The sequence below is a fragment of the Herpailurus yagouaroundi genome, unplaced genomic scaffold (genome assembly GCF_014898765.1).
Source record: "Herpailurus yagouaroundi ecotype Mexico unplaced genomic scaffold, PumYag 164, whole genome shotgun sequence".
NCBI classification, from domain to species: Eukaryota; Metazoa; Chordata; class Mammalia; order Carnivora; family Felidae; genus Herpailurus; species Herpailurus yagouaroundi.
Genome location: NW_024412405.1, coordinates 750,010 through 763,210, shown reverse-complemented (window position 1 = coordinate 763,210; position 13,201 = coordinate 750,010). Strand labels below are relative to the sequence as shown.

The following is a 13,201-nucleotide window of genomic DNA, read 5'->3' as shown; positions in this document are numbered from 1 at the left end:
CCACCGTGGGTCTCATTTACAAAGCCCAAGGTCCGCTGGCCGCCAACCTTCTGCAAGGGGTGTTTCCACACGGGGTGCCTGCGGGCCTGCCTTGTGTGGAGGCAGCGGCCGTGTCCACCGTGGAAGCACCTGCCTCCGTGGGGTCCTTAGACTCCACAGTCTTCACATGACATGAGCACATGCTGACCACCGAAAAGTACCCTTGGAAAATCACCTTCAACTGCAAGCTTCCCACAGGCAGGGGACCTGCGGCCGTATTTGGTGAATGGGGAGAGGACCAACCCCCCGCCCCGCAGGTCACAGACTCACCCCCCACCACTTGCCAGATGTTGGGAGGACCTGGGTGTACGACCTCCTTGAAGCTGCCATCTGGAGGAGATTCTGGTCGATTCTCCCACCACTTGGGCTGACACCACTCTGCGTTCTCCAGTGGACTCTCTGGTCTATTTAAAAATAGCACAATCCTACTCCTCGTTTTAAAAAGGGAACACTCGGTGAACATAGTATTTTTCTGTCCTCTGTCCGTCGTCACATTCTTTGCCAAACGTGGTCTCAGCCCCACTTCTGAACAAAGTATGAAGAAGGAAGGGGCCGGTAAGCCAGGTGGTACCCGTCCAGCCCCCCCCAGATGCCTCTGCTGCCCAGGTGCCCCCTGGGGTTGTGGCTCCAGGAAGCTAGTCGCAGATGAGACTCAGCCTTCCCAAGACACCTGGGTTGGGGGCACTGGGCCCCCAGCAGGGGACACACCGTTCTGCGGCAGAGGACCCCAAGTTTGAGCCACACATGGCAGATGGGGCATCGCCCAAGGGCCCCCTCACCCACGGTTGGGGTCCACACCCAGGAGCCCAGACACGGGCCGGGCAGCCCCGTGTGCACATTCACAACTGTCACACACCCCAGGTTCCGCTGCGGGGCCCTCCCGGTGTGCCCCCAGTGTGGTTCCTGCTCAACTGGGGGCCCCGTACCACCATCCAGGCCTGGCACATTCTGGCACCTGCTCAGGGCTTGTGGGCTCTGGACACCCCAGCTGTGGAAGGTGCCACTCTGCGGCCTGGAACCCGATGGCCCGAGTGGGGGGCAGGAAGCGAGCCCACCCCAGGACAAAACACACCGTATGCCTCCTGCTTAGCCCTTCCAGAAGCTCCGCACACCTGTCACCTCAGGTGGCCCTGGGAGGAGGCGCCCCGCCCTGCACAGGATGAGCCTGGACAACCCAGTTCTCTCTGAGCACTTTCCCTGCATGGACATTGCAGGCAGAGGATCAGATCACGGCATGCATCAAGGAAGCTTCTACAGGACGGGTAGAGATGGTGTAGACAACTGCCCTGACAGGCAGCAAGCAGCAAGACGTGTCTGAGGAGCGGGAGCCCCCCATGAGGGGGGTCACGAGCGTGGGATGCGTGGGCCAGCGGGCACAGCCTTCCCCCGCTGTCGGCTCTCACGAGCTGCTTCATGGCCCAGAACACGTGCGCTGTGACGTTGAGAGTTCTAGACTGTACATGAGGTGTGACCCCAATCGTGGCTGTGCCTTAGAGACACTGAGGGAAAAGCAGCCCACAACAATAACAAGTTATCTTGAGGCAACGTGATTATCAGTGGTTTTTATTTCCTTCCTCCCACTTGTACACAGACTCAAATATTCTAGCCGCAAACGGATGGTCTCAGTGACCAGAAAGCAAGGAACAACACACAACGCCCCAGGCAGAGTGGCAAGACTCCTGTGTTCTCAGGACACAGCAGGACAGGCAGCTGGGGCTAGGGGGGGACGCGGCCCTGTGGCCTCTCACTGTCCCCACCACGTGGTGCTGCAAGAACGCCCCTGCAGGACTGCGCGTTTGAAAACAGTGCTGAACGCAAACTCCCATCCCTGTGCTCCGTCCCTTCCTGTGGGACAATGCGGGTGGTCTGTCCTGCTCTGGCCCCAAGGGCACATCGAGCCAAGCTGAGGGGGCAGTGCAGGGGTTGCTGGGCCAGTCAGGGGCCGCAGCCTGACGCCTGCCCTGTTGGTTGGTGTCTGCCGAGGACTCCACAACGGGAAAGGTGCCCTCAAAGTCCGGGCCGGCCAGAGCCACCAAGACTGGACAGGAGAGACACACACAAGGCTGAGCACCAAACCTTTAGTTAAAGAACTAAAACAACACAGCTCAACACAGAGACAGAAACATGTGCCTGTATGCCTTAAGCACAGTAAAGAAAGGGACGCTCAGGGACAAGCGTCTGGATGTCCTGAGGGCCTCCCTCAGCCACACGGTTCCAGAGTGCAGACTCCCCAGACTGGTCACCGGAGACTGAGAGGGACCGCCACACAGAGCCCTGCACGCACGTGTCCGAGGCCATGTGTTTGGAGGCAGGAAAACAGTCTAGAGCCTGGGTTAAGGTGTGGAAACCGACGTGCCAGACGTGTCAGAGGTTTGGGGGCCGGGCCTCACTTCGGAAGCTCAAACGTGTCGCTGGCCCTGATGGTTGTGGGTCTGAAGGACAGATCGAAGGACCTCTGGTCGCTGAAGCTCTGGGCTCTATACTTTGCGAAGCGTGCCAGCCTTCTGTGGTGCTCATGCTCCACGGCACCTCTCCCTGCCGCAGGGGTGTGTGAGGGCCCCTCCTGGGCTGGGGCACGGGGAGCGGGCACCACGGAGCCCTGAGCTGGCTCGGGGCCGGAGGGCCATGGCCTTTCTCCCACCCGGTGTGGTGTTCCAGGCCCTCCCTGGCCGCCCCTGGGGCCCGGTCCCTGGGACATCCTGCTTGGGTCTGTAGTGGCCACTGCTTCTGAGGAGCTTTTGGGGGGGCCCACCGAGCTGCGGGACACCATCCTGCCAGCCTGGGCACTGTATCCCAAACGGGGGCTCTCTGCACGCCAAGCCTGCTGCCCCTGCACACGTTCTAGGCCCTTCTTGGAGTGTTGACCAGTCTCCATCTTGGTGGCCCCCGTGTCCGGACCACTGCCCACCTGGACCCCCCAGGGCCGTTTCTGACCCTCTTCAGCAGCACATGACCCAGGCTCCCGACCCCGGAGAGCTACCCCCTTCTCCAGGGGACCACCGAGCCTCATGGGCCCTGCGGCCCTCTCCTCCAGAGCCCCCAGGCCTGCCAGAGGTTGATGTGTGCCCCTGTCCTCCACTCCCTTTGGGACGCCAGACCTTAGGAGGGATGCAGATGGCAGGTGCGCCTGGAGGTCTGGGCACTTTGGGGGCACCTGGCCTGCCCGCTGCCCTTCTGCTGCCGCCCGAGAAGCCTCCGCACTGGGAGGCACCTGCTTTTCAGGCAGGATGCACTTGTCTTCCTTGCTTGGTTGGTTCCGGGGAGGCCCCACGCCAGCACTGCCCTGGGTCGTGGGGTGAGACCAGCCTGGGACTGTGGACAGGTCGCCCCCGCATGGGCTCTCGTGTCTGGCTGTGGCACCTCTGCCCCCTGCCCCTGTGCTAGTTTCACTCTCCGCCGCAGCGCGCGTGCACAAGGGGACCCCCGCCTCCGGCAGGGCCGCGGCCCGAGCCTCAGGGGTCCCCCCCGAGCCTCCACAGGCACCGCTCCCGGTTGCTCCGAGCCCGTGGTGCCTCCAGGACACGACTGGCACGGAACCGAGCGGGTGGCTGGCGGCCGGGGCACGAGCCTCTGCTGCGGGGCTGCAGTGCGGTGACGGGGGTCGGCCCTCTGCCTCCAGCACAGGCTTCCGCTCTCCAGCCACGACGTTTACCGGGCTCGGGGCGCTACCGGGCGCTGCTGCGGTGTGACTCTCCGCGGCCCCTGGGACCTCGGTACTCGGTTTGGGGCGTTCATTGAGGGAGGTGGGTCTGTCCCCACCCAGGCCGGTGCTGGAGCGCCCTGTGGCCCGCAGGCCGGACCGGGCTGAGCCCCTCCGTGGCGGCCCTCCGGGCTCTTGCTCGCGCAGGCCGTTCTCGTGCGCGGAGGCCGCGCTGTCGGACTTAGTCCCGCCGCGGCCGGGGGCCCAGTGGCTGTCCCCTCCCCACTGATTCTCCGAGGCCGTGGGATGATGCGATGGGGCGTCCTCGCCACGGGCGTGCCCGTCACCTGCTGCTGGCGACGGATGCTTCTGGCAGGCGGGCTCAGGCGCGTCCTGCCCCGCCGCTCCCTCAGGATGCCAGAGCCAGAGCGCGTTTCGGTCCGCAGCGCTGCGCGTGTTTTCCTTTCCCCGCGTGGGACTTTGCTGCGGACCAGCCGCTGACAGGTCCCGACCCACGCTGGCGGCGCCCCTTTCAGGCGAGACACTCAGGGTTTCCAGGGAGCCCCGCCGTGGCCCCGCCGACCCGCTGCGGCCCGCGCTGGCTGCCCTGGTGGCCTCGCTGCCTACCGGCGCGGGACAAGGCTCTGGAGCACTTGCAAGCCCACCCCAGCACCCGGCCCCGCCCCCACGCATGCCCCCGCCTACATCCCCGCCCTCGGCCACACGCCCGCTCCCAACCACGCCCACACGCCCGCCCCCAACCCCACTCACAGCCCCGCCCACACACCCGCCCCCGGCCTCAATCCCGCCCCCAGCCCCACTCGCGACCCCGCCCCCAACCCCGCCCACACACCCACCCCCGACCCCAATCCCGCCCCCAGCCCCACTCACGACCCCGCCCACACGCCCGCCCCCAACCACATCCCCTCCCCTAACCCCACTCACGACCCCGCCCCCAACCCCGCCCCCGCTCACATGCCCGCCCCCAACCACGCCCACACTCCCGCCCCCAATCCCGCCCACGTCCCCAGCCCCACTCACGACCCCGCCCACAACCACGCCCACACTCCCGCCCCCAATCCCGCCCACGTCCCCGCCCCCAGACCCACTCACGACCCCGCCCCCAACCCCGCCCCCAGTCCCTCCCATGCCCATACCCCCTAGCCCCCTCCAACCGGCGATCCCGACCCCGCCCATATCCCCATCCCGGCTCACGCCTCCACCCCAGCCCCCAACTCCGCCGTCGCCCCCGCCCCCACTCACGCTCCTGCCCCCATTTACTTTCCCACCCCAAGCCTTAGGCCCAACCCCAACCCGGCCCCCAGCCCCGCCCCCGCTCCCACTCACGCCCACACCCTCACCTCGGCCCCTGTCCCCGCTCCCTCCGCCGCCCATGCCCCCACCCCCATTCACGCCCCCTCCCCCACCCGCACCCCTGCCCGTACCCACATCCCCACCGCTCGGAAGACTAGAACCCTTGTCTCCACCACCTGGTGCCTTTGGCAGCGCGGCGGGAGGCGGCATTTCGTGCACGAGCGGCCGCCTGACCGTTATCTGGGGAGGCTCGGCAGCCGGCTGTGCGCGCCGCAGGGCCTGAACCGCGGGTACCGCAAGTGGCGGGACACGTCCCGCTACCTTCTGTTCCGGGAAAGTCTGCTGCACGGCGAACAGGGGATCTCGCTCCGAGCCTGGGGTCGCTACTTCTGTTTCATCCTCAGAACTGCAAACTGTCAGGGCCACCTCGGGGGCCACCCCTGCTTGCGCCCTCGGGGGCCCAGGCCACAGGCCCGCCCTGGCTCCCCCTGGCCCCCAGGTGTACTGTGCAGAGTCCTTTGCGGGGGGGTCCCCCATCCTGTCCTCTCTTGCTGCCCCAGCATGCCAAGGGCTGGCTGGTTTGAGTGGGGCCACCCTGGGCTCACAGCCAGGAAGGGCCTCACCCCTGTGGGAGGCAGAAGCGGGGTCTGGCTTGGAAACAGGCTTGGGCCCCATACCCAGGAACCCCACTTCCAGACTGTCCCCAGGAGCTGTGGCACTGGGTGCTGGGGGCTGTTCGGGGTGCCCACCAGGCTGCCCCCATCCCACTGTTTTATTCTCCCTGGATGCCACGTCCCCTGCGCTGGACACGCGCCCCCGGTCGGAGTGGCCGATTTTGGCGCAGTGGGACAGCCAGCTCCTGGGGCTGCAGACGACCGTGGCAATGTTGAAGGCCAGCACGGGCTCAGCCGTGCAGGCCAGGAAGCGGGCTAGTGGCGTCCGGATGCAGGTGCTGGCCATGGTGGCTGTGCAGAGCACACGGGCCTCCGGTCGGTGCGTCTTCCTCCTGCGCAGGCCCTTCTTCCTCCCCTCCGTGCGGAGCGGCAGCACGCTGGCCTCGGAGCAGAGACAGCCACTTTGCTCAAACTTCGCCCGCAGCCTGGACAGGACAGAGCCCCTCTTGCTGGCCGGCTTTGGCAGGGGCCCTCTGGCAGCTTCCGGCTTCTCACACACGTTTTTCTCCTCTGCCGCCAAGAATATCTTCAGAATGTTCTTCACGGTGCCCTTTCCCCCGGTGGGGAGGCCACGCCGGGACTTCTCATTGCACAGCGGCTCCCCATCCTGCGCCGTGCGGCCGGTTCCCTCCCGGGCCTTGTCCAGAAGTTTGTTGATGGTGGCGGTGACCAAGCTCCTGCTGGGGCCCTGCTTGTCCTTGAAGATCAGCCTCCCCACCTCCCGGGTCTTCTTGAGGCGGGGCTCTCGGCCAGTGCCCATGAACTTGGCCTGCAGCAACTGAAAGCATGTGGGCCGCCGGTGGGCATCCTGAGTATCCTGAGCGCGGCTGACCCTGCTCTCCCTGCGCTCTGACCCCCGGGTAGGAGGAGGCCCTGGGGGCCTGTCCTGGAGGTCAGTGATGTAGAGCAGCAGACTGCTGAGGATGGCACGGGCTGCAGGGTCACATGTCACACTGCTGACCTTCTTTCTCAGGGCTTGGACATCAATGGGCTTCTTACCACCACAAATCTTGCCTCGCTTGGAGCTGTAGGAAAAAAAAAATCAATCGTCATAGATTTTAATCATCGTTTTTCCCACGGTGACTCCATCGAACATTTCAAACACCCCAAGAAGTCCAGGAGGAAGGACAGACAGAGGAGACTAGGAGACATGAGGGATGCCCATTGCCTCTCAGGCCAGTGTCCCCTGCCCACTCCTAACCCACTATCCCATCAAAGGCTTTGGGACGCTGGTGTTAAATAGCTCTGTGGCAGCACTTTGGAAAACTAATGTGCATGTGCAAAGTATTTGAGTTTTTTAAAAATGGAGATATTATGCTTGCACAAATAGGAAAAAAGCATAGAGAATTTATATTTTCTGTGGGGTTCTTGCATATCTAACTTTAATTATGGGAAATGAAACTAACACCACTGGTATATCCGACTCCCTCCCAGTGCTGAGTCCCTGAGAGCAATCTGGAAGACTGCAGGCCCCAGGCGGGATGAGGGTCCCCTGGAGCCAGAGGAAGTGGTCTTTGCTGCAGAGTGGGAGGTAGGCTGGGGCGCCCGCTGAGGCCTGCATTCCTGAGCCCCCAGAGAAACCTTGAGGCTGAGGGCCCTGAACCCCTGTCCCCTGCAGCCCTGTCCCCAGGAGATGCTTCTCAGCACCTCGGCCACAGTCCCCACACCTCAACCTAGCCACTGACAAGTCTGGGGTGTCTGGTCCTCGATGGGGCTTCTCTCTCCTGAGCAGCCTGGCACTGGAGGTCCCCCTCACCCCCAGCCCCGTGGGCACAGCCATTCCAACCTCTCCAAGTGGCTCCTCTGTGAAGACACACCCAGAATACAGCCCAGCCATTCCCAGGAGCCCACAAGGACACAGAGCAGGGACCATGAGACACTGCTGTTTATGACACCAAAGACTCAGAAACGTTCTAAGCATGCACCCCCAGGTCTGCCCAAATTCGGGCATGGCCCCCGTGCAGCGAGAGCTCCGCCCACACAGGGCGGTGCTCACTAGCGGCTAGAAACGCGGCTGCAGAGCTGTGTGTGGACTTGGGCCCAACCGTGTTGTCCAACTGAAACTGAATGGGAAGGTAACATACAAAGACTTTTCTTTTCGGCCTTTATGTATTTCCCAGAAAGGAGCGCTCTGAAGGCAGAGGCCACACGCACACGTGCTTGTAAACAGCGGTCAGGAGCCTGGTGAGCCTGTGTGCCGGGGTCACGGGCGGTCCATCAGGTGGCAGCCTGACCCCAGGCCGCGCTTGGGGCGCCGGTGCCTGGCAGCGGGTCCTCTCCAGGAACAAAACCTCGGGCACCTGCCCCCGCAGGCTCCCCAAACCCCCAGGTCACCTGGCTGCAGTCAGTTGGTGCCGAGAGGCCACTTTGCTGTTGTGGGACGCCAGAGGACTCGTGAGAGCAGAGTCCGGCAGCTCCACCGCCGTGTCTGACTCCGGCGGCTGCCAGGGGCCTGGGAACCTGCCTCTCCGGCTGCCGCTGGCCCAGGCCTCCCCTTGCCAACGCCTGAGACAGTGGGGGCTCCTTCCTAGACTCAGACAGCTGTGGGCTTGGACAGCTGCCCTGGTGAGCCAGGCTCCTGAAACAAAACTGAAACCCGAACCCAGGCCCAGGCCAGAGGCCAGCCGGCTGGCCGCAGGGGACAGGTGCTCAAAGCACCAGGGGAAGCCAGGCCGCGGCTGCGCGGGTCCGGCGGCAGGAGCGAGGGGCTCTGGGACACACTGGGAGCTGCGACCCCCAAGAAGGCGGTGTCCTCTCCGTGGGTGGGGCGCCCAGGACACCCACACCCCGGACCCCAGGATTAGGGGCCGCAGAACAGCAGGCCGACTCCAATGTTGCTGGGGTGGCGTTTGGCCCCTCCTGTTCCCTCGGAGAAGGCCAGCAGTCTCCAGCCACGTGTGCCAGGGCCCAGCCGTGGCTTGCCCCACCCCCCGGGGGCCCCTCTCCCTCTACCCTCTGCAAGGTCACCAGACACCTCGCTTTACCTGCGGAGGTAGGTTGTCAGAGGCCAGCTTGGGGCTTGGTGGTCCAGGCTTCCTCCAGAGCCCGCGAGCCTCCTCTCCCCGCCTTGCCAAGGCAGTCCCCCGAGTCCCAGACCCGCCGGGCCGCTCTGATCCACGCCGTGGGCATTGCAGCCTGGCGGGTAGCTCGGTTGGCGGCACCTTTTAGTTCGGCAGAGGCGCACCGACCTCGGGCGGCCCTGGGTCTCTTCACGGCCGATCAGCCTGAAGCCCCAGCCGCTGTCCCCGCCACTGCCCCGGCTTAGCTCGCTCTGCCTGGTTCTCGCTGCCGCCCTGCAGGTACCCATGCGGAGGACGCTCGGGGGGCCCCACAGTGCAGGGGCCTCAAGGTCCGGCCGACACTGGATCTCCCGGGCACGTGACACAGGGCTGACACCCCTCCCCACACACACAGCCCACGGCCATCCGCCCCCATGTTCCTCTGCGCTGCCAGCACACTGCGTGCGTGGATCCTGCGTCGGCATCGTGGGGACTCGGCTTCCGCTGTTTCCAGAATGGGGGGCAGGCGGGGACGGGCTCCTGCTAAGGGCGAGGTGTGGCCCTGCCTCTGCACCCACATCTGGTGCCGTCCACGCTTGTGCCCCTCCTTCAGGGACCCTGTCCACCCTCTGAGGACGCAGGGAGCCCGGCCCCACCGGAGCCCGCTCCGCACTCCCAGCAGGACCCCAGGCCGAGCGACGCCGGCCCGTCTGCGTGGTGCCCAGTGAGCGTCTGTGAGGGGTCCACGTCTGGCTCCGAGCCTGACGCCGGCAGGGCCTCGGTCAGTGCTGAAGAACTCCATGCTGCGGCCAAGAGACCGTCTGTCACTGTCACCGTACGCTTCCGTCAGTGGGCCTTGAGTGGCCCCTCGGGGAACAGTGGCCTCCGCAGTGCCTGCCACCCGCACCCCATGCAGGGGCCTCTGGGCCCAGGAGGGGCCTGGTGGGGGTGTGGAGATGAGGCCCTTCTGGCCGTGCCAGCCACCCCTGCTTGGCCTTTCCGGTCACCTTCGTGACTGCGGGTTGAGTCATTCGATGGCTGAAATAGCTCTGGGGACATTCTGACATGTGAGCACAGCCCCCTGAGGACCTGCCATGTGGCCTCCTCTGCCCCTCCACGTTCCCTGCCTCCGGGTGCTGTGACCCCACAGTCCAACAGAAAGACGGAGAATTGGGCTGGCATCAGGTTGTGCCAACTTCCCATCTGAACCCAAGGCGTCTCTGGAAGGGGGTCAGAGTGACAGAAAGCTGGATGTGGACCGCGCCCTATTTCTCTGCCATTGGCCTGCAGGCACCGGTGTCACCGGACGCCTCCCTCCAAGATCTCCAACCCAGGGGGTGCGGATGGCCCCTCCGTGCTGGGAGGCGCCTTCATGACAGCAGGTGCGGGCTCCAGCCCAGGGCTTCCGGCCATACCACGTTTGCACGTTCTCATGCTGACCGTGTCATCCAGGCGCCACTTGGCCTCTTGCTAAGCTCCAGCCCCCTGTACTCATTACGGCTGGCTTTTACCTACCAGCCCCCACCCCACCCCACCCCCCCGGCAGGGCTGCGACCAGCTTCCTGCTTCCACTGCCACCTAAGAACGGTTTTCACTCCCAGAGATCCAAGACGTACAGGCTGATATGCAGGGGATTAGCCAGGACCACACGGTCCTTTTTCAGGCAAGCCCTGCCTTGCCAAGGTGGCCTCACCTCTAGCCGGACGTGTGCAAGATTCAGGAGAATGCCCCCGGCAACAGACGCAGAAGTGTGACTGCATGGGCAACAGCCTCCATGAACACAATACCTCTCCTCTGCTCAGCCTGCTTCCGGCCATCTCTGCTCTCCTGCCCTCTACCCCAGAGAAATGCTGAGCTCTGTTTGCAGGATGCTTGTGTGGTGCATGTTCACGACACAGCTGAGCTGGGCTCCCGCCCTCCCTGCAGGGACACGCCACCTGGTGCCCAGGCCATGAGCACTGGCCATCGATTGGTTCCTAGCTCATTCCTACCCCAGGGCCTTTGCACAAGCTGTTCCCTCTGCTTTGCACAGTCTGCCCTCCTGAGGTCACTATGCAAGCTCACGACCCACCGTGCCCCAGTGTACCGCCTGGGGTCTCCATCCCTCTAGCAGTCGTCACTGCCTGAGACTCCAGCACAGTTTCAAGCACACTCATTTGTCTGCCTGCACGTGGGCAGGACACCCATCTGTTCTGCACCCCCCTGGGGCTTGCAGCGAGGTCTGGCAGGGCCCCTGCCATTCAAGGCTCTGGCTCACCCTGCCGTTGTTGCTGGGGGTGAGGGATGCAGGCCTGTGCACCTCGAGTGTCACCTGGCAGCTCAGCTCCCGGCTGTGCTCTGTCCCAGCCGCACACTGAGCCTTCCCACCTGCGACAGCTGCACTCCTGATGAGCTCCTATGCATCCTTCATGACCCATTTCAGGTGCCCTCCTCAGTGCAGGCTTTCCCAGTGGCCTGACTGTGCTGCCCCCACTGGTCCTGTGGATGCCCCTCTTTCACTCGAGGGGTACCTGCATGGCCCTCTGCGCCCCAGAAGTCACTGAATTGGAATGGCCAGTGGTGTGAACTCTCCCGCGGGCCTGGGCATGTGCTCTTGTGGAGGCAAGGTCTCTCACTGGGGCCTTCGATGATTGCCTGACCCTGGACTTGCAGGCAGGCCCAGCACGTCCTTCTTTGGCCCCACACGCCTGGCCTGAAATAGCATGTGGATGGACGGTCCCCGCGCTGCAGCGAGGACAGTTGTGGCTGAAACAGCATGTGGATGGATGGTCTCCGTGCTGCAGCGAGGACAGTTGTGGGAGCACCAAACACCAGCAGTTTGCTCCTCAAAGCCAAGCGTGTTTCCGTCTTGTCAGTGTTTTCCAAAGGCAGTCTGGGGTCTGGGCTGCTGCCCCTGCCTGTGGGTGCGGGCGGACGTCCCCGAGCCCATCCCTGGGCAGGACCAGAACACCTCTCTCCAGGGCCAGTGTAAACATCGCGGCCAAAATAAACTCTCCTGACGGTTCCGTTGGCACCTCTGGCGACCGAGAGGTCACCTGGAAATACAAGGACACTGGAGGGTCAGCATGCAGGACAGTCCCCTGGCTGAGACCCTCCACCCCACCTGACCTCAAAAGGCCGGCAGCGGCTGGTCCCTTGGGGCTCCCAGGGGTGCCTGCCTGGCCCTCACCGTCGACTTTATCAGCAGGCACTGGTCTGCCCTGGGCTGACCTGTGCCCCCTCTGTGTTCGTCAGCGTGTCCTGGGGCAGCAAGGGGACGTCCCTAGGGCCCCGTGTCCTCTTCTGAGACATGGGGTCTCCTGGCGTGGTTGGGAAGACAGCCTGGTCCCCTGGCAGCCACCCCTCCCTACCCCTCCCACACTTCTCGTTGCGGTGCTCAGAGGCTTATACCCAGAGTGCAGAGCCCCCATGGCAGCCAGGTCTGTGAGCCACGTCCCAGGTCCCCTGTTCCTCTGTGATCTGCACTCACCCTTTCCTGCCCCTTGGAGAGTGAGCCTGGGGCCTGACCCCTCCTGCTGCCCCTACAGAGGCACTCCCTGTGGGCACTTGGTGGCCACCTCACCCAGCAGGCCACTTCTGCTGCCCGGAGCCTGCAGTCTGGCTGACTCAGGCGCTGGGGCTGACGCAGGCAGGCAGGCGCCCCTCCCCTCACGCCAGGGCACAGCCACGCTGGGAGCATCTGTGCTCTGTCCTCACTGAGAGACACTGGGCCCATGTGGCCCAATATTAATGGCAGCGATTGGCCCAGTTGGTGCAGCTGGGTGAGAGAGATATTTGGGCTATATTGTGGCTTTTTGCCTATTTTAACATTCTTGAAAACAAGCTATCAGAATGGGGCAGGATGGACGCAGGGTCAAGAGCCCACAGGTGGGCTCCGGGCCCTGAAGGCACCAGTGCCCACAGGCCTGGAGGTCTCCCTGGTTTCTGTGTCCCCATGACCTCCTCGGAAATAAGGGGTATTTCCAGTTCCCTCTGTGGACACCTGTTTCCTGTGCTGTCTGGTCCAGGTGCCTGTGGGCCCAGGGCTGGGGGCAAGTCTGGCTGAACTGGGGAGGCTGGCGGGTGGCTCACAAGCAGGAGCTGGGCGTCAGGCAGGCTGGGTTCGAATTCTCCATTCACAAGGGCTCTGACCGCCCTTGCACAATGGGCCGGGATAGCACCAGGCACTGCCTCTCTGACCTGGGGGACCCCCCAAGTGGTGGGGCTGAGGCCCGTGTGCACCCGTGGGTGGCCCTTTGGCCCCTCCCAGTGGACCCTTCTGATCTCATCTCCCCAGCTGTCAGAGGGGCTCCAGTGTCTGCCAGACACACTGCCACCTGCCTTCCAGATACGGAAACATGGGGAACAACGATTCAAGATCTAAACACAAAACTTCTTCACCAAAGAGCCTGGCGACAGGAATTAAATGAGCCTGAAGTCTGGAAACTTGTGAGCAGAACAGAGGACCTGCTCCACCACTGGAGCTTTGGGTGCCTGTCTCCATGGCCTCTGTCCCCTTGGGTGCCTGTCCCTGTGGGCACCTGTCCCCACGGGTG

The 13,201-nt window shown here is 64.0% G+C and overlaps 2 protein-coding genes across 3 annotated transcripts in view; both read right to left on the bottom strand.

The window, feature by feature from the left end:
- Window positions 1-2,425: 2,425 nt before the first annotated feature.
- On the bottom strand, window positions 2,426-10,148 carry LOC121037643 (collagen alpha-1(I) chain). Its single transcript, XM_040486967.1, has 3 exons — window positions 8,652-10,148; window positions 5,041-6,692; window positions 2,426-4,302 (listed from the first exon to the last, which is right to left on the bottom strand). The coding sequence occupies exons 1-3, from the start codon at window positions 9,149-9,151 to the stop codon at window positions 2,426-2,428; spliced, it is 4,029 nt and encodes a 1,342-aa protein (XP_040342901.1). The 5' UTR covers window positions 9,152-10,148.
- Window positions 10,149-10,526: 378 nt separating this feature from the next.
- The window catches only part of LOC121037678 (protein ADP-ribosylarginine hydrolase-like protein 1), a 22,039-nt gene continuing 19,364 nt past the window's right edge, over window positions 10,527-13,201 (bottom strand). Inside the window, exon 7 of one of the 2 annotated variants that reach the window (XM_040487011.1) lies at window positions 10,527-11,701. In XM_040487011.1, coding sequence (XP_040342945.1) covers window positions 11,085-11,701 — 617 coding nt within the window. In that variant the 3' untranslated portion in view covers window positions 10,527-11,084. The remainder of the gene's footprint in view (window positions 11,702-13,201) is intronic. The other variant, XM_040487013.1, reaches the window with a different exon arrangement.